Source organism: Bos mutus, chromosome X (assembly GCF_027580195.1).
Source record: "Bos mutus isolate GX-2022 chromosome X, NWIPB_WYAK_1.1, whole genome shotgun sequence".
Taxonomy (NCBI): domain Eukaryota; kingdom Metazoa; phylum Chordata; class Mammalia; order Artiodactyla; family Bovidae; genus Bos; species Bos mutus.
Window position 1 is genome coordinate 43,783,583 of NC_091646.1, and position 26,642 is coordinate 43,810,224.

At 37.7% G+C, this 26,642-nt stretch overlaps 1 protein-coding gene across 1 annotated transcript in view; it reads right to left on the reverse strand.

Moving 5' to 3' along the window:
• DIAPH2 (diaphanous related formin 2) overlaps positions 1 to 26,642 on the reverse strand; it is a 983,285-nt gene that overhangs the window by 334,324 nt on the left and 622,319 nt on the right. Inside the window, exon 24 of the mRNA XM_070366366.1 lies at positions 19,878 to 20,003. Within this exon, the coding sequence (XP_070222467.1) occupies positions 19,878 to 20,003 (126 nt within the window). The remainder of the gene's footprint in view (positions 1 to 19,877; positions 20,004 to 26,642) is intronic.

Genomic DNA, 26,642 nt, shown 5'->3' on the forward strand with positions numbered 1-26,642 from the left:
AACAGTGTCTCAAATTGAACATGAAACCAAACTCTTGATTCACCACTGCCACAACCTTCCTTCTACCTTATCCAGTCTCCCTCATCTCTGTAATGGTCATTCCATTCTTTTCAATCCTCAAATGGCTTTCCATCATACAATAAGGTCTTCACTACCCTTTTTCCTTTTGACTTTCACTCTCCCACACTACAAAGCAGCCACAATGGCATTATTGCTATTCCTTGTGTGGGGGAGAAAATTTTGTCACCCTCAAATATCTCGTTAGCAAGTGGATGGATTATTCTGAGCTGAAAGCCATCAAGGAAGACTCAGGAAGAACCTTTGACCTTTCCCCTAAGTGCCTTTAGAACATAGAGGATGTATTCCAAGCAGGGAGCTATCACTATGGATAACTAAGGTATGAACTAGGTATGTAGACAGGGAGGAACGTAGCTAAGTCTGTTGGTTAAAATTCCTCTGTCCTACCCTCTCTGCTTGGCCCAGCAAACATTTGTTTACCACACACTGGTTTTTCCAATTCCATGTCAACTGCCTTCCTTCCATTTGAAGTTCTACACCACTACCCCCCCCCACCCCATATGATCTTTTGTCTTTAGCTGAAGATGGTATTTAAGGTGAGGGCCTTGGCCACTTTGGACAGTTACTCAGTTTTCTTGGGTTTCTCCCATGGATACATGTTACCAGACTTTTGTTTGATTTTTCTCCTGTTAATCTATTATATCTCATGTTAATTTAATTCTTAGACCAGCCAGAAAAACTAGAAGGGTAGAAGGAACTGCCCAACACTTACATGCTTTAAGCGTGCTCAGGTTCACACCTTAGAAACCCGAGTTGTCCCTCGTGTATGGAAAGTTCTCTCAGTTATTCACAAACTTCATCTCCTCATTTGATTCCAATCTCTGTTTAAATGTCACTCCTTTATAAGGGTCCCTCCTTTTTTTAAATAAAAAAAAAATCATTCTTCATCCTTTTGCCTATCTTTTCTCATCACATTGATGTCTGGTATTATATTACTAATTCATTTTTTGACTGTCTATTGCACTAGAATATATGTTCAAAGACTGATATATATATGTGTGTGTGTATATATATATTTTTTAAGTTTCTCATCACTGAAAAAAAGAGAGCTTGCTATACAGTAGGCATTTGATAGATATTCCCTGAATGAACACATGACTTTGTTATCAGTAAAAATGGTATAACATTATATTAACATCAATACTGGTAAAATGAATCAGAGAGGAAATTAATTCAACATTTATGCATTTAATGTTTGAGTGGAACAAGGATGGATAGACTACCTTAGATTAAGAATATAAGAAGGTTTTAGAGCTGTAAAACACATTCGAGATTACTTAATATAATTCCTTTGTACTTAAAATGTATTTAATTGCATAACTTTGAACTGAGTCATTTCATTTCCCTGATTTCCTGGGTTCAGGCTAATTTACTGAAAGCTGATACTTTTATTTCCTCTAAAGAAAATGATTATTAAAACACTTTATTTTTAATAATATTAATAGTTAAATGTAAAACAATGACTTACTAAGAGGAAAATAGGTAAAATTCAGAAATCTAAAGACTTTTAGATCAGTAGTAGAATTATTAACCTAAGCCCATCTTAGCATTTTATGTTATGAAAAAGATAAAAAAACAACATATAAACAATGCAGAGAATACAGTGACGCAATATGCCCCATTTTTAGTGTGACAATGTACATTTGAGTTAATACAGAAATCTTTAATTATCATATTAATAATGTTAATCTCATTACTTTTTTGGTATTTCACACACATGCACATGCACACACATATGCATACATATGCACCAACACAAGACTCAAGTCAAAAGAACTGCCACGTTTTTATAAACTTATAATTGAAAGATATGACCTTACAATCCAAACTAGAACTTTTGGTAATTAAAGAAAACATCATTTTAACACCTAAACTTCCTTCAGGAAGCAGAGTTTCTTCTGTAAGACTAACCCATGGCAGCTGCATTTCATTTTTATTTGAAAAGACTGATCCAATGTTTTTATACCTCTCAATTAAGCTGTTTAAATGAAAAAAGTAAATGTTGAAAATGGAAACCATTGCAGTTAAGCTCTAGGTAAATGAGTAATGGGCAAATCTTTGGTGGTTTGAAAGTTTGGTTTGGATAAATACCTAAATCTATTAGAACTTCTTTGGCTAAAAAATTCTAGCTCCCACAAGGTTAGTAGAGCTTTAGGTTTTTGCACTGAATCTGACACAGCTTTTCAAAAATGCCCACATTCAATCCCTGGCCAATAGTAAAAGTAACTTTAGGAGAAAAAGTTAAAAATTCTTGAAATATAAAATGTCTTCAATATTTGGTTCCATTTGAGAGATTTCTAACTCTCCAACTTTAAAACTCCACTAGAATTATAAATCCAGCAAGACCATGGACAAGAAACTAGATGTATTAGAATTACTAAGGACCAAATCATCAAGGTACCAAACTGTCAAATATTTTTAACACCTGCAGATAAACAGGCAGAAGTAAAGGTTCATCTTTGACTCTTCCATGACTTCTTATCCATCCTTCACATCTCAGCTCAAGCATCACCTTCTCAAGAGAGCTCTCCCTAACTAGGTTGCTGACTGGTATAGCATTATAAATCTCTTTCATGTCACTTGCCATGGTTGCTTGAGGAGTTATTTAATGTATATCTCTTCCAGGACACTAAAACCTCCCTGAGGCTATGTCATGTCTTACTTCAAGTATCTAGGACAATGTCGGGAACATAGCAAGAATCGCTAAATAAATATTTGTGGAATGAGTAAATCCTCGAAAACATCAACCAGGTACAAGACAATATAACAGCTTTTGTTATGAAACATGTCAGGATAGACATAAGAAAATAAAATAAAATTTTAAGATATAAAATAACAATATTATACAAATGTAAGCTTTTTATTGCTGTATTACAAATCCAAATTAGAGAGCAGTTAAATTGAATGTGAAAAAAAAATTCATCTGCCCCATTTGATAGACGTGTACACAATCTTTCTAATACTGGAAACAATTCTGACTTTAGTCATTACTTGGTCAATAGTTGGCAAGTGGCAAATATCACCTCATTTTAGCAAATACCACGTGGCAATTGGAAACAGGGAGAGAACTATAACTAAAGGTATTTGTCTTTCAGCTCTTTCAGTTCAGTTCCGTCACTCAGTCGTGTCCGACTCTTTGCGACCCCATGAATCGCAGCACGCCAGGCCTCCCTGTCCATCACCAACTCCTGGAGTTCACTCAAACTCATGTCCATTGAGTCGGTGATGCCATCCAGCCATCTCATCCTCTGTTGTCCCCTTCTCCTCCTGCCCCCAATCCCTCCCAGCATCAGGTCTTTACAACCCACCAAATACTGTTCAACCTCTTCAGGCCAGCATTCTTGACTTTTTTGAATTTGAGTTTTTACTCATTTTCCTACAACAAGGAATTACAACTAATTTTCACTACTCTGAGCCAAATGTGTATTTGATATTCTTTTGACACATTTTGGATCTTTACACATTGAGTCTTTGTTGCTAACGTTGCTGGTATAACTCTCCATGAACCCTTCCCCCAAGTTTTCAGTCAGTAGTGGTCTGAAGTCAGAAGTGGTCAAGATGATGGATGTGAACACTATACAGACTGGAAGTCTTTATGAATGTACTGGGATTTATTTTACAGAGCAATTTTTCCATTTTATATTGCATTTATCATATTCATATTGTCTTATAATATGAGTATATTGTTCATTTTGCTTATTAACTTATATGTTCTGAAATAAAAGGTCTACTACTACTACTAAGTCATGTCAGTCATGTCCGACTCTGTGTGACCCCATAGACGGCAGCCCACAAGGCTCGGCCGTCCCTGGGATTCTCCAGACAAGAACACTGGCGTGGGTTGCCGTTTCCTTCTCCAATGCAGGAAAGTGAAAAGTGAAAGTGGAATTGCTCAGTCGTGCCCGACTCTTAGCGACCCCATGGACTGCAGCCTACCAGGCTCCTCCATCCATGGGATTTTCCAGGCAAAAGTACTGGAGTGAGGTGCCATTGCCTTCTCCGAATAAAAGGTCTACATTTTAGTTATTTTTATATACCTCACAGACCTAATGCTTTATTCACATGGCACATGCAGGCATTAAAAGAATGATAATACACATATGGGCAAAAGGGAGATACAATCTTTTGTATACAAAAGGGAGAGCAGAGGGCAAACTGTGTCAATTATGTACTGATATCTGAATATATAGGCAGATATGTTAAATAACCTAACATATATGTCTATCATATGGCCTCTTGATGCCTATAACCAATTAATTATTTTCAACATGAAATATGAATTTAAGCTATTTAATTTTATAATACAGGATACAGGACTCATTGAACAAAATAAAGTTTAGTAATAAAAAAATCCTAAATGTAAATATAATAAGGCCTATAATGTTTAGTTGATCACTTCAAATCTTAAACTCTGACTCTCCTTCCATCCAACCCTAGAATATCTGCATACAGTCCACTATGGGAGAGTTCTTAGAGTGCAAATCATTTTCATATTTATCTAATTAGACACAACTAGTGACGGGCTTTGGTGGTGGCGGGGGGGGCGTTGTTTAAATAGACATTACAAGAATTTCAAAGTCAAAGAGAATTACATCTTGGGTGACCTATGAGAGGATGTAGCAAAATATTTTTAATGACTACCTCTGCAAAATATTCTAACATCCTTGAAATAAAATGTCAGCAGAGAGCAAATCATGCATTCATTCATTCACCAGACATGTATTGAGCCCTACTATGTGCCAGGCCCTGGGTGTGCAAAAGATGATCAATACAGAACCAACACAGTAAACTTCCTGTACACAGAGAGCTTCTGTTGCAGCAGGAGTTGAGTCTTATCTCCTCCATGAAGCTGCTCCAAACCACAACGTTCCCTATCTGGTGAATTCTTAATACATTTTAAACCAATGTTGTAAACAAGCAGGACCTTATGGGGCCTTCCGGTTATAGACCTCCCCTCACCCCCAATGTCCTCTGCCTGCCTCTTGTTTGTAGAAAAGCTATAAGCTTCCCAGGCCTCCCGTGAGTCACAAAAGCCTGGCTCAAGAATGAATGATTGAAAGGATGTGACCATATAGCAACAAAAATAGTGATTGAGCCAGGAAAACTGGTAAGAGTTTAAACAGTAAATCAATCACAGGGCAGTACCAGAATCTTTAGTTTCTCCCTGAAATAGATAACAGTATCTGAGGCACATTTCCTGAGTTGTTTTACAGATCCTAAAAACCCTTACCAAATGGAAGAGGTTAACTACTTGATGACCAAGAGCACATAGCCCCCCAGACCTACTAGGGCAGGAAGATTGCTATGTTAACCCCTATGACACAGTCATGTTACCTCACCATCAACCAATCAGAGAATTGTGCATGAGTTAATCACATACCCTGTGATCCCACTCCCTCATCTGGACTTTAAAAATGCTTTCCTGAAACGCATTGGGAAGTTCGAGTGTTGTGAGCATTACCTGCCCCAGACTACTTGTCTAGTGCCCTGCAATAAATGTTGCACTCTCCTTCACCACAACCCAGGGGCAGTATATTGGCTCTTTGCATGTAGGCAAGCAAATCCTAGTCAATCTAATCACTCTAGGACCACAGCCTTGTCTAACTCAATGAAACTAAGCCATGCCCATGGGGCAAGCTAAGATGGGCGGGTCATGGTGGAGAGATCTGACACAATGTGGTCCACTGGAGAAGGGAAAGGCAAACCACTTCAGTATTCTTGCCTTGAGAACCCCATGAACAGTATGAAAAGGCAAAATGATAGGATACTGAAAGAGGAACTCCCCAGATCAGTAGGGGCCCAATATGCTACTGGAGATCAATGGAGAAATAACTCCAGAAAGAATGAAGGGATGGAGCCAAAGCAAAAACAATACCCAGTTGTGGATGTGACTGGTGATAGAAGCAAGGTCCGATGTTGCAAAGAGCAATACTGCATAGGAACCTGGAATGTCAGATCCATGAATCAAGGCAAATTGGAAGTGGTCAAACAGGAGATGGCAAGAGTGAATGTCGACATTCTAGGAATCAGCAAACTGAAATGGACTGGAATGGGTGAATTTAACTCAGAAGACCATTATATCTACTACTGCGGGCAGGAATCCCTCAGAAAAATGGAGTAGCCATCATGGTCAACAAAAGATTCCAAAATGAATTCATTACTTGGATGCAATCTCAAAAATGACAGAATGATCTCTGTTCATTTCCAAGGCAAACCATTCAATATCACAGTAATCCAAGTCTATGCCCCAACCAGGAATGCTGAAGAATCTGAAGTTGAACGGTTCTATGAAGACCTACAAGACCTTTTAGAACTAACACCCAAAAAAGATGTCCTTTTCATTATAGGGGACTGGAATGCAAAAGTAGGAAGTCAAGAAACACCTGGAGTAACAGGCAAATTTGGCCTTGGAATACAGAATGAAGCAGGGCAAAGACTAATAGACTTTTGCCAAGAAAATGCATTGGTCATAGTAAACACCCTCTTCCAACAACACAAGAGAAGACTCTACACATGGACATCACCAGATGGTCAACACTGAAATCAGACTGATTATATTCTTTGCAGCCAAAGATGGAGAAGCTCTATACAGTCAACAAAAACAAGACCAGGAGCTGACTGTGGCTCAGATCATGAACTCCTTATTGCCAAATTCAGACTTAAATTGAAGAAAGTAGGGAAAACCACTAGACCATTCAGGTATGACCTAAATCAAATCCCTTCTGATTATAAAGTGGAAGTGAGAAATAGATTTAAGGGCGCAGATCTGATAGATAGAATGCCTGATGAACTATGGAATGAGGTTCATGACATTGTATAGGAGACAGGGATCAAGACCATCTCCATGGAAAAGAAATGCAAAAAAGCAAAATGGCTGTCTGGGGAGGCCTTACAAATAGCTGTGAAAAGAAGAGAAGTGAAAAGCAAAGGAGAAAAGGGAAGATGTAGGCATCTGAATGCAGAGTTCCAAAGAATAGCAAGAAGAGATAAGAAAGTCTTTCTAGGTGATCAATGTAAAGAAATAGAGGAAAACAAGAGAATGGGAAAGACTAGAGATCTCTTCAAGAAAATTAGAGATACCAAGGGAACATTTCATGCAATGATGGGCTCGATAAACGGCAGAAATGGTATGGACCTAACAGAAGCAGAAGATATTAAGAAGAGGTGGCAAGAATATACAGAAGAACTGTACAAAAAAGATCTTCACGACCCAGGTAATCATGATGGTGTGATCACTCACCTACGGCCAGACATCCTGGAATGTGAAGTCAAGTGGGCCTTAGAAAGCATCACTACGAACAAAGCTAGTGGAGGTGATGGAATTCCAGTTGAGCTCTTTCAAATCCTGAAAGATGATGCTGTGAAAGTGCTGCACTCAATATGCCAGCAAATTTGGAAAACTCAGCAGTGGCCACAGGACTGGAAAAGGTCAGTTTTCCTTCCAATCCCAAAGAAAGGCAATGCCAAAGAATCGTCAAACTACCACACTATTGCACTAATCTCACATGCTAGTAAAGTAATGCTCAAAATTCTCCAAGCCAGGCTTCAGCAATATGTGAACCGTGAACTTCCTGATGTTCAAGCTGGTTTTAGAAAAGGCAGAGGAACCAGAGATCAACTTTCCAACATCCGCTGGATCACGGAAAAAGCAGAGTTCCAGAAAAACATCTATTTCTGCTTTATTGACTATGCCAAAGCCTTTGACTGTGTGGATCACAATAAACTGTGGAAATTTCTGAAAGAGATGGGAATACCAGACCATCTGACCTGCCTCTTGAGAAATCTGTATGCAGGTCAGGAAGCAACAGTTAGAACTGGACATGGAACAACAGACTGATTCCAAATAGGACAAGGAGTACGTCAAGGCTGTATATTGTCACCCTGCTTATTTAACTTACATGCAGAGTACATCATGAGGAACGTTGGACTGGAAGAAACACAAGCTGGAATCAAGATTGCCGGGAGAAATATCAATAACCTCAGATATGCAGATGATACCACCCTTATGGCAGAAAGTGAAGAGGAACTAAAGAGCCTCTTGATGAAAGTGAAAGTGGAGAGTGAAAAAGTTGGCTTAAAGCTCAACATTCAGAAAACGAAGATCATAGCATCCGGTCCCATCACTTCATGGGAAATAGATGGGGAAACAGTGGAAACAGTGTCAGACTTTATTTTGGGGGGCTCCAAAATTACTGCAGATGGTGTCTGCAGCCATGAAATTAAAAGACGCTTACTCCTTGGAAGGAAAGTTATGACCAACCTAGACAGCATATTAAAAAGCAGAGACATTACTTTGCCAACAAAGGTCTGTCTAGTCAAGGCTATGGTTTTTCCTGTGGTCATGTATGGATATGAGAGTTGGACTGTGAAGAAGGCTGAGCGCCCAAGAATTGATGCTTTTGAACTGTGGTGTTGGAGAAGACTCTTGAGAGTCCCTTGGACTGCAAGGAGATCCAACCAGTCCATTCTGAAGGAGATCAGCCCTGGGATTTCTTTGGAAGGAATGATGCTAAAGTTGAAACTCCAGTCTTTGGCCACCTCATGCGAAGAGTTGACTCATTAGAAAAGACTCTATGCTGGGAGGGATTGGGGGCAGGAGGAAAAGGGGACAACAGAGGATGAGATGGCTGGATGGCATCACTGACTCGATGGACTTGAGTCTGAGTGAACTCCGGGGGTTGGTGATGGACAGGGAGGCCTGGCGTGCTGCGATTCATGGGGTCACAAAAAGTCGGACATGACTGAGCAACTGAACTCAACTTAACTAAACTGAAGCAAATCCAAGTTTGGTTCAGAAACAGTGTCACCCAATTAAACTTTATAAAACACCATCCTTTGAATGCTTTATTATTCATACACATGCTCTTAACTAAATATTAAGCTTCTTTACAGCAAAGAATATTTTCTACTTCATTTTATGTTTCAGTCCCATGGTAACTAATAGTGCTAGGTTCTGGAGTAGCTGCTTAATGAATAGATGTTGATTGATTGATAAAAACATGGAAGGAAACTTATTTTTGAACCTAAAAAAATTGTTGGTACATTCAGTTCTTAATTATCTGCGTTGAGGGAGATAGTTAATGCAAAACAAAGAATAATATACAAGCCATTTCCATTTGGCTTTGGAATGTATTTCCATACTTCACTGTTCATTTGGGTCTATTGCTTGGCTTGAGATTACATTTCCAACAAAACAATAAAGCTGCCATGTGAATTTCCAACTGTGATCAAAGCTGGAATGCTCTCTCACTGCAGGAAAAAGAGGAAGAAATATTGAAATGGCCTATTGGATTTTCAGCCTGCACTACACTCATTTACAATGAAATCAGCTTGGACTGTTTGTTGCTATCTTCTACTACTTGTACCTCCCTGACTACATGCCGTTTTGAAAGCATTAAACATAGCTGCATGTTAGCTTATAGGTGTCCTAACATTTAGAATATTGCCTTTCATTGAGTATGCAAGTATCTTCAGATTCCATTTGTTGCTTCTTTCTCTCTTATACCTAAGTGAAAAAGATAGTAGAAGTCACTCAGTTGTTTCTAAATCTTTCAGACCCCATGGACTGTAGCTTGCCAGGCTCCTCTGCTCATGGAATTTCCCAGGCAAGAATACTGCAGTGGGTTGCCATTTCCTCCTTTAATGGATTTTCCCAACAGAGAGATCAAACCAGGGTCTCCTGCATTGCAGGCAGATTCTTTACCCTCTGAGCCATCACAGAAGCCCAAGTGAAAAAGATAGGCATTTGTTTAATTCCAAACATCTGGAAACTCCCAGAATAATGACGTGAATGCCTCCTGCTTCTTCCATAGGCACTTACTGCATGAATGTACTTTTCTCTTTCAGTCTTAACACACACACACACCCTCACACACACGACTTAGATAAAATCAAAGTGGACAAAAGTAGATCATGGTTGTTTACAAAGAATATTTTCCTTGGGGAAAATAAATTATTTCCCATTTGTGAGGTTTAGAGCAGAATGGTCATTAACACCTGGTATATAGGTTCTTAATTTTACAAAGCATGTTCAAAGTCATTACTATACCTAGTCCTATGTGAGGTGGACAAGGCAAGCATTATTCTTTCAGCTTTACAAATGGGGAAACAGAGTGTCTTTCCTAAGTTTACAAAGACCATGGCTAAAACTTAGGTCTATTGATACACATCCAAATGTCTTTTCATTCAAATAGATTAATAAAAAATACTTTGCATTTGTATAGTACACTAAAGTTAAAAAATACTTTTATATATATGGGGTAAATAAAATGGACAGAGAGTATTTCTCAAAAGTGTACAGAATGAAATTGGCTCTCTTTAGGTTTGGAGTCAGGACCATAATATAGAAATCTGGAGATGAGTAATTGAGCAGAGTTGCTGTACACAAATTTGATAATGCCTTAGCTGATATGAAAAATGCTTAACTAAATGTTTGCTTTTGATAAAGAGGAGTTGGGACTTTCACCTCTTGCAACCAATTTCAACTAGGTTACTCATGACTTTTCTTACTCAAACATCAGCTGGTGACTAGATAATATTCTCCTTCTCACTGATGACCTTGGGAAAGCTTTTCTATAGTTTCTTTTTTAATTTTTCATTCCTTTTCAGTTCTCACCATCGGTGAGTGCCTTAGCTTTAAAGGAGTAACTGATATGTAATCCTTTCAAGTTGGTTATAATTTTAAATGCTTGTCTTATGTATGTGTATGTGGATGGGTGGATGGATGGATATTTGTGTATCAATATATCCATCATCAAGATTTCAGCTGAAAAAGTTCAATGATGTTTGTTATGTATATCTTTCCATTTCTAACTTCAGTAGTGAATTGGGACAATAATAAGTAATTACCCTATTTCACCTTTGCAAAACAAAGGAGAGTATTATTACATGTTTACTGACTTGCTTTCTTTTCAAGTATATTTTTTATTTCTACCTTATAAAGCTAATTCACTTCCCATATCTCAAAGTTTAAAACCAGAAGAAAAGATCAGGTGCTGTTCAATGAAAAGCTAAGTTTACTTGCTATAATATTCAAAAGTTACCTAAAAAAAGATTCTAACTAGAAATAACCGAAGAGACATCTAAGACAGAAAAGGACACTAATATAATCTGTCTACATTATACAAATAGTACCTGATTGAGACACTGCTGCAAGAGTATATTAATTGACTCATACTGATGTCACCATCATTGCCTATAAACTGTGTGCATTCAACATACCATGCATGCCTTTCATAATTGAAAATAGTTTTAGTAAATTTCAAATAAAAACAAAAAGACAAATGATGGCTACAATATCCAATTTAAGCTCTATTCCCAGATGAGTCTCTAGTGGGCTGAAAGGGTTTAAGCATCCTTTAACTAAGCAATACGCTCTTTTCTCACCATTAGCATCATGCACCAAATGTCTATCAATTCCTAAAAAAAGTTTGAAAAATGGAGCTCATGGTAATTTCAGGCTGCCATTGAAACAAGCAAGACATTTCAAATAGAAAATTTTTGAGTTGACTGATCTGAAAAACTATATGCTCCATTGAGACAGTTTCTTAGAATGTGATTTCTAAGCAACAAAGAGATAATTCTTAATACCTGCATTTTAAATCAAAACATACAGGAAGAAAAGTGGAAACATGTTATACCCCTTTTCCTTTTGTCAAACTAAAGTTATGCCAGGATAACAAGCTGTTTTCTACTTACTTGCTAGAATGTTATTTAATATTAATTATTGCAATGACTTCTAACATATTAAATAAACATTTACTAGGACAATTTTCCAAAAAGCACTGTGCTAAGTTTGTTGTACTCAAAGATGAATAAGGATTTCTGTCTCAAAAGATTTTATAACCCAGTGTACAAAACACATACACACAAGCAGAGTATAGTCAAGTCAGTAAGTACAATGATCAAAATATTAAAATGCTATGAGAACACACGGGACAAGGAAAGTAATTATGTTTGCTATGATTAAGGAAGACTTTGTGGAGGATATGTTATAAGTGAGAGTTAATTCTTAAATTAATTTGAAAACCTTTCAAAAATATTTTTTTTCCTCTGAAGCAACACATAGATTCACAGTCAACAAATGTGAATTTCATCTCAGATTTATGAAGCTTTCTGACCTTAGAGGCAGCTTGATGCCATGGTTACAAGCACAAGGCTTGGAGTCTGAAGCTTGGAGCTGAAGTAGCAAAATTTACTTGAATTCTGGCTTTCATTAAATGCCAGACTTGAAATATACATGATCTTGCACACGTTTGAACCTCTATAGCCTCAAACCTCACATATTTAAAATTGGGTTAATCATAGTACCTACCATATAGCGAAAAGCAAAGGAGAAAAGGAAAGATATAAGCATCTGAATGTAGAGTTCCAGAGAATAGCAAGGAGATATAAGAAAGCCTTCCTCAGCGATCAATGCAAAGAAATAGAGGAAAATAACAGAATGGGAAAGACTAGAGATCTCTTCAAGAAAATTTTAGATACCAAGGGAACATTTCATGCAACGATGGGCTCGATAAAGGACAGAAATGGTATGGACCTTACAGATGCAGAAGACATTAAGGAGAGGTGGCAAGAATATACAGAAGAACTGTACAAAAAAGATCTTTATGACCCACATGATCACAATGGTGTGATCACTCACCTAGAGCCAGACATCTGGAATGTGAGGTCAAATGGGCATTAGAAAGCATCACCATGAACAAAGCTAGTGGAGGTGATGGAATTGCAGTTGAGCTATTTCAAATCCTGAAAGATGATGCTGTGAAAGTGCTACACTCAATATGCCAGGAAATTTGGAAAACTCAGCAGTGGCCACAGGATGGGAAAAGGTCCGTTTTCATTCTAATCCCAAAGAAAAGCAATGCCAAAGAATGCTCAAACTACCGCACAACTGCACTCATCTCACATGCTAGTAAAGTAATGCTCAAAATTTTCCAAGCCAGGCTTCAGCAATACATGAACCGTGAACTTCCAGATGTTCAAGCTGGTTTTAGAAAAGGCAGAGGAACCAGAGATCAAATTGCTAACATCCGCTGGATCATGGAAAAAGCAAGAGAATTCCATACAAAAAACATCTATTTCTACTTTATTGACTATGCCAAAGCCTTTGACTGTGTGGATCACAATAAACTGTGGAACATTCTGAAAGAGATGGGAATACCAGACCACTTGACCTGCCTCTTGGGAAACCTATATGCAGGTCAGGAAGCAACAGTTAGAACTGGACATGGAACAACAGACTGGTTCCAAATAGGAAAAGGAGTACGTCAAGTCTCTATATTGTCACCCTACTTATTTAACTTCTATGCAGAGTACATCATGAGAAACGCTGGGCTGCAAGAAGCACAAGCTGGAATCAAGATTGCTGGGAGAAATATCAATAACCTCAGATATGCAGATGATACCACCCTTATGGCAGAAAGTGAAGAGGAACTAAAAAGTCTCTTGATGAAAGTGAAAGAGAATGAAAAAGTTGGCTTAAAGCTCAGCACTCAGAAAACGAAGATCATGGCATCTAGTCCCATCACTTCATGGGAAATAGATGGGGAAACAGTGGAAACAGTGTCAGACTTTATTTTGGGGGGCTCCAAAATCACTGCAGATGGTGACTGCAGCCATGAAATTAAAAGACGCTTACTCCTTGGAAGGAAAGTTATGTCCAACCTAGACAGCATATTAAAAAGCAGAGACATTACTTTGCCAACAAAGGTCCATCTAGTCAAGGCTATGGTTTTTCCAGTGGTCGTGTATGGATGTGAGATTTGGACTGTGAAGAAAGCTGAGTGCCGAAAAATTGATGCCTTTGAACTGCGGTGTTGGAGCAGACTCTTGAGAGTCCCTTGGACTGCAAGGAGATCCAACCAGTTCATCCTAAAGAAAATCAGTCCTGAATATTCATTGGAAGGACTTGATGATGAAGTTGAAACTCCAGTACTTTGGCCATCACTTGCAAAGACTCATTGGAAAAGACACTGATGCTGGGAAAGATTGAGAGCAGGAGGAGAAGGGGACGACAGAGGATGAGATGACTGGATGGCATCACTGACCTGATGGACATGAGTTTGGGTAAACTCCGGGAGTTGGTGATGGACAGGGAGCCCTAGGCGTGCTGTGATTCATGGGGGTCGCAAAGAGTGGGACACAACTGAGTGACTTAACTGACTGACTGACTGACCGCATTGTATTGCTTTGGAGATCATTTGAGATTGTGTGAAAGTGAAAGCCACTCAGTCCTGTTCGAGACTCCATGCACTATGCAGTCCATGCAATTCTCTAGGCCATAATACTGGAGTGAGTAGCCTTTCTCTTCTCCAGGGGATCTTCCCAACTCAGGGATCGAACTGCAGTCTCCTGCACTGCAGGCGGATTCTTTACCAGCTGAGCCACAAGACACCTATATATTTTTAGCACTGTGACTGACACATGGCATTCACTAAACACTTGCTATTATTTATATTTTACTATCGTTTTTATTGTTATTACTACAAGTGATTATACCTTCTATTGCAAATTACTGTGCAAATAATTGAAGTTAAACACACACATACACACACACACACAAACTTGCTTTCACTGCCAAGGGTCTGGGTTGAATCCCTGGTCAGGGAACTAAGATCCCACAAGCTGTGTGACACAACCAAAAAAAAATAAATAAATAAACTTCCAAAATGTGATGAAGAGTGCATATTTCAAAGAATGCTAACAATCTTCCTTTTTTAAAAAGCAGTCTTTCCCCGCTATTACTGACCATGCTCCCATGCTTACTCTCTCTCTTTTTCTTTCTTTCTTTTTTTTTAATCCTGGGCCTTCTCTCCCTGAGCAGTCTTATGAAAACCAGTTTTGCTTTGAACTTCCAAATTTGCTGAGTTTGAGACCAGCAGGCAATTGAGTCAGTGAACTTCCCTGTAGTCTAGTCTAAAGCTCTTGATTTTTCAGGAGCTAGAAAACAGCCAAGATTAGTACATTCATACTGGGGAAAAAAGCCTTGCTGTTGAGATTTCTGTTTTGTTTTGTTTTATGGGCATTTACTTTACAAAGTATGAATCACCCTCTCTTTTAAACCTGTTACTGGCATGTTCTCAAAGGTGACTAATATTGCTGAGGTTTAATAATAATTGTGTGAGTTTTTCATCTTTCCAAAAATTATTCTCTTAATAAAGAAGAGTGGAATAAAAATTGACATAGCTACAGTGCAGTAAAGACCCCAAATCTATTCTGAATTGACTGGTCAGGGCAGTGTGCTTCTTCCAGAAATTGATTTTTAAACACTTCAAATGACTCTCCCTTCTACTATGAGGAAATCTGAGGTGTTGATAGTGAGCTGACAGAATGTTAATATCATTAACATTCTGTCAGCTCCTCTTGTCAATGTGTTAATGGTGCCCCTGCTACTCAGTCCTCCCTGCCCTCTGGTTGGTGAAATGACTTAGCCAGCAGTCAATCAAAAAACTAAGCTGATTTGGGGCAATAGACAGCTCTGCCACTGACAAAATCTATGTGAGCAAATGTGGTAAGAAATTTGTCAACAGGATATAAGCAGTAAGGTCAACACTGTGGGTAATGTGCTTTTTAGACAGTTGAAGACCGGACCACAACATATATTTTAAAGTCTAAGGAGCCCTCTTTTAAGAATGGGTTTTCCCACAGGAAAAAGCAAGCAGCAGTAAGTAAAAGTGATGCATGGATTTAAAAGAAAGAAAGAAAAACTCTTTCATACTCACGTGATTGGTCAAAATACAAAAGCTGAAAAACTCAGAATCCATATATAATGTCAAGTTCAAGAGATGGGTCTCAGGATCGACAAGCAGACCACTCACAGTGTTCCCTCTCACCTCTCTTAAGCATAGGTTATTTTTCAAAACTTTGAAACCAACAGTGATTCTGAACCTCACCTCACCAATTTCTGCAAAAAGTGCCAAAACACAAAGATTACCAAATTCCTGGTCACCTTAAAACAATGAAGCTATGACAAATAAATGTGTGGGTTGTTGAAGTTATCCTGAGACAACTTGAGCTCACCATGGTGACACAGGGACAACTGTGAACAATTTCATCACCAGACATGGAAAATACTCATTTAATGAATAGGAACATTTTTTAAAGGCTCAAGAGGGTAAACTTGGTCAGTATCTGATACATAGTAAACATTCAGCTAATGAGTGAACATTACCATTTTTATAACTTACTAAAAAATGAATACAGATTCTATTTGAATTCACTGACCAAACAATTGAACCTAAAACTTCCAATATTATTATGATGAGCACATTGACATGAAGAATACAAAGCACTTTGCTTTAAAAAAAAAATCACAACAGCAAATTCCCCAACATGGTATCTAGATTTTTGAAGCATGTGTATTTCAAAATATATGGTGCTATTATATCCAATAACATATATATATATATATAATATATTATATAATATATCCAATAATATATTATATCCAATATTATATCCAGATCATCCCTTTTCATCCTAGAACCTCCCTACTATGATTTATGAGAGAATTTTCTCTATTTCCCTCTGCTTTACAGTCTTACAAAATTAATCTTGCTTTGTTTACTCTTTCCAACTTTTTAAAAAAATTTAGAACAAGCAAACAATTTGGGGTAGAGAAAGAGAGTCAGAGGTGACAAGCTTCATTCTAAAGCCCCTGACTATTGTTTGAAAGTGGAAAGTGAAAGTGAAGTAGCTCAGTCGTGTCCGACTCTTTGCGACCCCATCGACTGTAGCCTACCAGGCTCCTCCATCCAAGGGATTTTCCAGGCAAGAATACTGGAGTGGGGTGCCATTTCCTTCTCCAGGAGATCTTCCAGACCCAGGGATTGAACCCAGATCTCCTGCATTGTAGGCAGATGCTTTACCATCTGAGCCACCAGGGAAGATAGGAAATAGCCTGGCTTACTCCATTCATAGGAGAGGTTTCATTCCTTTTTGTTTCTTTGACATTTACTTTTAAAAGATTTGGTTATCCCTTCTAACTGATTACACTTTACATGCTCTAAAAAGGTGATTCATAGTTACTCAACTTCCTGTGAAGATGTATATGAAGAAAAGTTTTATAACTAGAAGAACAGCTAACTACTCTTTCAACAATATCCCTTTTGGTGTGTTAAGTAAAAGGAGGATCTTGGATTAGATGACCTCCATTGTCTCTTGCTATATTATTCTGTGATTTAATACATAGTTATTGAATGCCTTCATGTTGCTAGGTGCTTCACATTGGGATGGGCATATCGGAATTAACATGCTGGACGTGATCTTGGCCATTAGGCCAGCAAGACAGAGAAGTGAATAAACGCCAGACTGTCAGCAAATTGTAGTCAAGTTTTCTACCTTGTGCACTGTTGTATTTTCATGATTTGGTAATGCCAAGCATATTTTTATGTATTCCATCAATAATGTGAAAGAACAAGGGTGAACATGGGGTGCTATGGGACTTAGACCAACCTAGAGATCTGGTGAAGATTCAACCTACATATTCATTGCCTTCTGGCCTTCATGCCACTGCTGCTAACTATAGCACCGATCCCTTCTAAAAGTCTAGAGTGGCACTGCTATTCAGTTTTTGAACTCACAGGCCTTATAGAGAGGTTACTGTTTAAGTAAAGGTAAGATTACCTTCATTCAAGAGATAACTACCCCCATACTTGTGCCTATAGTTACTCAATTTAAAGGGCCACTGACCTAAAGTAAATTAATTTATTGGCAGGTGACAGAAACAGTGGAAAGATCATCCAGTACAAAGAACCTTACACTAAAAATAGGATCATGGTTCTAATTTTAAAACTGAATCAAGTATTTCACAAGGAAATATCCTTCTCTTTTGAAATTGCCAAAACAGTAGAAAAAAAAATTAAGTAAGCACCGAAATTCATATAACATATATACATATGATGATTAGACCTTTTGTTTGCCTTTTTCTAGAAGATCCAACCTCTCAGTGGTTGTCCAAGGGGTCTTCCTAAGCAAGAATAATTTAAGTACAGTTTTACCATTGTAATTTATTAATTTGGAGTTTTTAATCAACTTCAACCAAAAGATAGAGTCAATAGTCTACTTTTTCTCTAAAATAAATTGCTATATATTTCATTTTTTTTCTAATATAATATCCAAAGTAACGGCTCCATACATTTTAATATAGTTTTCAATCCCCATGTAGACAGTCACACTTTGGTGCCACTTAAATGAAGAATAACCATTCATCCGTAACATACAGATACAGAAGGCTCTGGATTTTCATTCTAAAGCACTTAATTACATATAACGAGAGAAATAAAATAGAATCCAGGCCAAGTTCATGAGGGCTTGAAATTACTTTTCTTTTTCGAAATGAGCAACAAAGATTCCTCAATGTTGCATGCTATTGTGTGGCCATATGCCAACTGTAGAACAAAATATTAAAAAGAAAAAAGGGATCAAGAATTAAATACAGATATGTAAGGCAAGAAACAAAATCAAAAGGTGAAAACTGTAGGCGGTGCTTCCAACCACAAGACAATATAACAAATTTGAAAGAAAAATATAATCAGCAACAAAGTTAAATCTTCATATTAAATATTTCAATGTGGGCAGCTATGTAATTAAAGGTTATTTTTGAGGATTTCCTGCCTTCAATCTCCCACAAACATATGTTCCCAATATTCTTATTTACATAAGTACTCAGCATCACTAAAGGACCACACAGAATACAGTATTAATTTATGAATCAAACATTGAAAATGAAAAAAAAAATTTTTTTCACATAAACATAAATTGCCATTCTCAAGTAATTCAAGTTCAGGACCATAACTTCCAAGCTGGGCAGGAAAGAAAGCATATGAGAGAAGAAAAAGACGATAAATTTAACCTTGAAACAAGGTGACTGCCATATAGTTGTTGAAATAATTTACTTATTATCAGATAAAGAATTTACAGTATTTATTCCCTCTAGAGATGTAAAATGGTGAATCAATCTGCAGTTCAAGATATTTATTTAAACCCAGAGGAGGAGGATATGGTTTTAACTTTTGAAAACCAAAATAGAAAAAAAAAATCAGCTCTAATATAGTTTATCTTTAGATACCAGATTTAACATTAAACAGTTCAAGCTAGATATCACTTCTCAAGTTTTCCTTTCATATAATTCTGTAATTTATATGAATATACTGTATGTAAAATAGGGATTTAAAAACATTTATATAGCAGGCAATGCTTAATGTGTTACAGATAGCTATTACAATTTACTAAAATACATAACCTACTGATCAATTCATCTATCCATCCATCCATGCATGCATTTTATTCTTCATAACCTTTCAGTCTACTGATATCAGTTATCCTCTGATTGCCCTTGAAAATGTATGTGCCCCTCAGAAAATACCTGCATACACAAAGGGAGCAACAAAAAAGAACTCTGACAAAAAAATTTCTTTTACTGATCATTTCCTTTAAATAACTGCTTATATAAGGAGAGTCTTTGTTTTGTTTTAGGTCTTATCAAACTTCATAAGACTTACCTTGCATATCTTGTAGGCCTTCAAATGAAACTCTTCTTTGAGAAATGGCATTTTTCTTATATAATCGTTCCCTTGCCTACTCTATGATTCAAAATGTCATGAACTAAAATTTATGCTGCTGATATAAAAACAGCCTATACACAAATTCATCCGAACCATGTGAATAGAATGGTAAGTTTAGAACTAATCACAGGGTAAATAGATATTTGGATAGACAGACACACACACACAGAGACACACACACACAGACACACACACACATAGAAATTAACAAATAAAATGCTTAAATAAAGGATATTGTCATCTTTTCCACAAACTTATCATGTTGATTTTCTGTTTTGGGGAATTGCTTGATGTCACGTTCCAGACGGACAATTTGTTGTTCCATTGCTGCAAGGTTGCTCTTGAGAATTTGAGCTGAAACTAAAGAACAATGTGCAAAATGTTTAAAATATTTCACCAGGTATTCCACAAAACAACTAAAAGAAAACCATATCAGTTCAAATTTTTTTTTAATATGGAGAATAGTTTCATGAAACCAACTCACATTTTTCTCAATTATTGCTCATAAAATGTCTACTCTCCATGAAAGAAGTTTTGAAAATGTATGATATACCAAATCATCATGTTTAATATGGGAATGTCATTTCATTCAGCCATTAGCTCAAATGAATCCATTTCTATTTAAATTTATTGATGGACTTCCTAATATTTCATTCTTTAAAAATCTAATGTGAAGGTTAAAGAGAAACTAGAGTTCAAAGAGATCCTATCTATTTAATGTATGTTCTTGGCTATGTAAGTGATTCAATGTTAAATTACATAAAAGGATCAAATATTTTTCTTTTGTTGAAAGATCCTGATTCTTATAAACCAATATCTATGGTTTAAATTCCTGAGTTTAGTACTTTTCATACTCAGAGACAAGAAAAATAACTGTTGATGTGAAGAATTTAGAGCAAACCATAGTGAATACATATGCACATGCACACCCACAAAGCTTCGGTGAGCCCTCAAACAGGTTCATTAGTTGCCTTAATTATCCCTAACATTTTCTGCATTTTTCTTTTTCTCTTCTCATTGACAACCAATAATTTTAAATAGTATATTCAAAGCGCTCTTAAATATGTGCACACTTTCCAGATCTCTCAGGATGCCTTCTTTTCACAGGGCTAACTTTTTTGTTAAAGCTTATACTATTTTACAGATACTCTATTACTCCATAACTGCCAATTATATATGAAGACAATTCTATCAATATCAACAGATTTGACAGAGTTCTAGTTGAAAAGACAAGGTAAGTATTAAAATTTGATAGGTAGCCCATGACATTGATTTTTAAATCCAGGTTTCTGAAACACAGTTCTTTTCATTAAAGGACCATGAAACAGAAATAGAATAATATTACAATTCTTTTTTTTTTTAAGTAAATTGCAGTCTCATTCAGAGGTGTATTAGAATTACCATGAATAATTCAAGAGACTGACAAAAATCAACCCCCTGGCAAATTTCAGCCAGTCTTCTGATATAAATTCATCATGCTGACATACACACCTATATAACTCAATGAGGAGAAATTGCTTAAATATACTTGGAAGTTCAAGAGAGTGAAAATCAAATACCAACACTAAAGACAAATTATTTTTTTCCTATTAATCTGTCAGTACAAATAGCTAGGTCCAATTTAGTTCCATTTGTTTAGATCTGACAAACTTGGAGATTATTCCTTATTGGAGAAGTCAAAGAGTTTTGCCCTGCCAAAAATGTGCTAACGGCTCAGTAATCATTGCTTGCTTTATTTAAAGGATGAATTTACTGTGAAGGAAACCATTCTCTCTGAGTTTAAAGCTGAATTTTTCCACTTCAGTTTTTCTTACTAATTATTCAAAAGGCTTCTCCGTTCCCACTCACTTGATGGGAAGCTGAAGATATGAAATTGAAGATATGAAGTTGTTTATGTCATTTAGGCTACATGGAAGAAATAAACTCATGATAACTTTCTGCAATAAACAAAATGTGCCCAGAGGCAAAGTTTATGTCACAATGGTAATTCCAATAGTAAAAACGGGATGATTTGAGGACTGTTCTGATTGTTCAATAAAGAAACAGCCTAATCAAGTTGCCATATACACAAACGTATAGATAACTCAAATAACAAGAGGCATTATTTTTAATACAGTGAAACTGCTTTTACCCTAAAGTTGAATTCTGAATAAAACAATATTTTCTAGACATCTATCCACCTCAATTTCATATGTCAAATCCTTAGACTTCTATAAATCCCTATAGAGCTCTAGTCCAAATTCTCTAACATTCATAGACACTTCTATTTCTTTAAGCGATCTTCCACATATCACCTTTTAAGTGAGTTTTTTTTTTTTTTTGGCTTTGTGTACATAAGCACAGAGTCTCTGCTCTAAACTGTCATGCTACTTAATAGTAAGATTCCTAACTAACACTTTGCTTTTCCCTCAGTACTTATCATATACTGTACCCAATGAATGTTGTTGAATGAATATGTATACGTCAATGAGTTTTCAATTGGATTTAAATGTATGCCCACTTCTGCAAATGGATGTGTATGTAGAAGTTAGATACAACAAAAGTAATCAGAAGTTAGTTAATTATTAAGTGAAAATGAAAAGGAAGTAGGAAGTTGCTGCTACTGCTGCTTCTGCTAAGTCGCTTCAGTCGTGTCTGACTCTGTGCGACTCCATAGACGGGAGCCCACCAGGCTCCCCCATCCCTGGGATTCTCCAGGCAAGAACACTGGAGTGGGTTGCCATTTCCTTCTCCAATGCATGAAAGTGAAAAGTGAAAGGGAAGTCGCTCAGTCATGTCCAACTCTTAGCGACCCCATGGACTACAGCCTACCAGGCTCTTCCATCCATGGGATTTTCCAGGCAAGAGTACTGGAGTGGGGTGCCACTGCCTTCTCCGAGTAGGAAGTTGAAGTCTATCTAATATATAGAGGAGGCAGGGTTGCAGGATATGCTTAAGTAAAGGGGAAAGTGAAAAACTGAGATAAGGAAAAAAAGTAAGGGATACCTTTTCCTAAGCTTCTCTGTCTTCCCCCTGTAATAAACTATTAATATTATGCTGGAACAAAAGAAAATAAAATACTAGAGATGTGAGAATCCAAGAATTTTAGCACACTTGCAAATTTATAGCTGCATTAAAGAAAAAATACCATTATATAAAATATATCTCCTTAAATTGTTGGAATTATGGTATCATAGAGTTGGAAGTGACATTAAAGGAGATATGGACCAGCCCCCTCAAGGTTTAAAAGCTCAGATTACACAGCATCATTGTTAGCCTTCCGAAATAGAAACAGACTCACAGACATAGAGAACAGACTTGGGTTTACCAAGGGGGAAAGAGAACGGGGATGGGAAGGACTGGGAATTTGGGATCAGCAGATGTAAACTATTACACATAGAATGGGTAAGCAATAAGGTCCTACTGTATAGTAAAAGGAACTATATTCAATATCCTATGATAAACCATAATGGAAAAGAATACATGTATAACAATCACTTTGCTTCATGGGGCTTTCCAGCTGGCGTTAGTAGACAAGAACTCCTCTGTCAATGTAGGAGACATAAGAGATGCAGGTTTGATCCCTGGGTTAGGAAGATTCCCTGAAGGAGGACATGGCAACCCACTCCAGTATTCTTGCCTGGAGAATCCCATGGACAGAGGAGCCTGGCAGATTACAGTCCACAGGGTCACAAAGAGTTGGGCATGATTGAAGCGACTTAGCATGCACACATGAATCCACTTTGCTGTACTGCAGAAATTAACACAACACTGTAAATCAACTAAAGTTCAATAAAATTTACTAAATAAATAGACAGACAATCTCCATTCCCAGAAAGCAGAGCCTATGACAAAGCTTGCATGTAACAGCTTTATCGGTGGTGGGGTTTAATCCCAGTAAAACAGGCATGAGGGAAAAGAGAAGAAAGCAAATACAAGAGAGGATGTTACTGAACTGGCTATACCTTTACAGAAACTATAGCTGCTTGCTTAGTGTCTCAGGTTGTCTCTATCAGGGCCACTTAACGGGTATGTGAACCATGAAGTCACATGGGGCCCCAGGCTTAAAAGTGCCCTGTTCTTTGTTTAAGGTTTTATTGTCAGCACTTTGAACTTCTTAGTAATATTTCAAACTAGGCTTTGCAATTTCATTTTGCACTGGGCCCCCCAATCATGAATTCAGTCTTGGCATCTGCATAAGACAAATAAAGCAACTTCAACTTGAAAGAGTTGGTTAAAGGAGGTGAAAGGTTGACTTGGTGAACCTTATTCTCTCATTGGTGAAATTCTATTTCAAGAGATGTGAACTTCGAGGTCTGTCTGAGGAGCAAGACAAGTGGCCCCAGACTGGAGAGAGGGCCTTGGCACAGAACGGATACCCAGAGGTATTGCTTTACAGAATTTACAGAGGATTCACTCTATCCCTGAATGGCTTATTTCCTTTTTGACAGTTGATATAATTAGAAAAACTCTATTTGCTTATAATCAAAATCAGCATACTTGCAGTCTTCTTACCCATTAGTCCTCATTTTGCCTTAAAGCAACATTGCTTAAGTCTACTTCCTATTTTATAGGAAAGATGTCCCTTGCATCTTCTTAATCTGCCAAGGTTACAAACATCCAGTTCCTTCAACTAGTCCTCCTAAGGTATAAGGGTTAGTAATCACTTATGCTCCTAATCAATAACTAACATTTATTGAGTATTTACTATGTGTTAAATACTATCTATGCCAAAGCCTTTGACTGTGTGGATCACAATAAACTGTGGAACATTCTGAAAGAGATGGGAATACCAGACCACCTGACTTGCCTCTTGAGAAACCTATATGCAGGTCAGGAAACAACAGTTAGAACTGGACATGGAACAACAGCCTGGTTCCAAATAGGAAAAGGAGTATGTCAAGGCTCTACATTGTCACCCTGCTTATTTAACTTTTTTGCAGAGTACATCATGAGAAATGCTGGGCTGGAAGAAACACAAGCTGGAATCAAGATTGCCAGGAGAAATATCAATAACCTCAGATATGCAGATGATACCACCCTTATGGCAGAAAGTGAAGAGGAACTAAAAAGCCTCTTGATGAAAGTGAAAGAGGAGAGTGAAAAAGTTGGCTTAAAGCTCAACATTCAGAAAGCGAAGATCATGGCATCTGGTCCCATCACTTCATGGTAAATAGATGGGGAAACAGTGGAAACAGTGTCAGACTTTATTTTTGGGGGCTCCAAAATCACTGCAGATGGTGATTGCAGCCATGAAATTAAAAGACGCTTACTCCTTGGAAGAAAAGTTATGACCAACCTAGATAGCATATTGAAAAGCAGAGACATTACTTTGCCAACAAAGGTCCATCTAGTCAAGGCTATGGTTTTCCCAGTGGTCATGTATGGATGTGAGATTTGGACTGTGAAAAAAGATGAGTGCCGAAGAATTGATGCTTTTGAACTGTGGTGTTGGAGAAGACTCTTGAGATTCCCTTGGACTGCAAGGAGATCCAACCAGTCCATTCTAAAGGAGATCAGACCTGGGTGTCCTTTGGAAGGCATGATGGTAAAGCTGAAACTCCAGTACTTTGGCCACCTCTTGCGAAGAGTTGACTCATTGGAAAAGACTCTGATGTTGGGAGGGATTGGGGGGAGGAGGAAAAGGGGATGACAGAGGATGAGATGGCTGGATGGCATCACCGAATCAATGGACATGAGTTTGAGTGAACTCCGGGAGTTGGTGATGGACAGGGAGGCCTTGTGTGCTGCCATTCACGGGGCGGCAAAGAGTCAGTCACGACTGAGCGGCTGAACTAAACTGAAATATTATCCCCTGTTCAAAGATCATGGCCCTGTCATGATGAAGGGACTTGTATAACTCAATGAAGCTAGGAGCCATGCCATGCAGGGCCACCAAGGATGGACGGGTCATAGCGAAGATTTCTGGAAAACAAACAAACAAAAAAAAACATGGTCTACTAGATGAGGAAATTGCTACTCACTCCATCAACAGTAAGAAAAGGCAAAAAGATATAATACCAGAAGATGAGTCCCCCAGGTTGGAAGGTGTCCGATATGCTACTGGTAAAGAGCAGAGGGCAAATACCAATAGCTCCAGAAAAAATGAAGCACCTGAAGCAAAGTTGAAACAACAGACAGTTGTGGATGGGTCTGGTGGTGAAAGTAAAGTTCAATGCTGTAAAGAACAATACTGTATAGGAACCTGGAAGTTAAGTCCATGAATTAAGGTAAATTGGACATGGTCAAGCAGGAGATGGCAAAATTGAACATCGACATCTTGAGGAATCAATGAACTTAAATGGACGGGAATGGGAAAATTTAATTTGGACGACCATTATATCTACTACTGCGGGCAAGGATCCTTCAGAAAAAACAGAGCAGCCCTCATAGCCAACAACAGTCTGAAATGCAGTACTCGGGTGCAACCTCAAAAACGACAGAATGATCTCCATTCGTTTACAAGCAAATCATTCAACATCACAGTAATCCAAGTCTATGCCGCAAGAACTGATGCTGAAGAAGATTAAGTTGACTGTTTCTATAAAGACCTATAACACCTTCTAGTGAAGTTGCTCAATTGTGTCCAACTCTTTGCAACCCCGTGGACTGTAGCCTACCAGGATCCTCTGTCCATGGGATTCTTCAGGCAAGAATACTGGAGTGGGTTGCTATTTCCTTCTCCAGGTGATCTTCCAGTCCCAGGGACTGAAGCCGGGTCTCCCAGATTGCAGTCAGACACTTTACCCTCTGAGCCACCAGGGAAGCCCAATACCTTCTGTTTCTTCTCCATCATAGGGGATTGGAATGCAAAAGTAGGAAGTCAAGAGATACCTGGAATAACAGACACGTTTGGTCTTGAAGTATAAAATGAAGCAGGACAAAGGCTAACAGAGTTTTGTCAAGAGAACACACTGGTAATAGCAAACACCTTTTTCCAACAACACAAGTGATGACCGTACACATGGATACCATCAGATGGACAATATCAAAATCAGATTAATTATGTCCTTTGCAGCT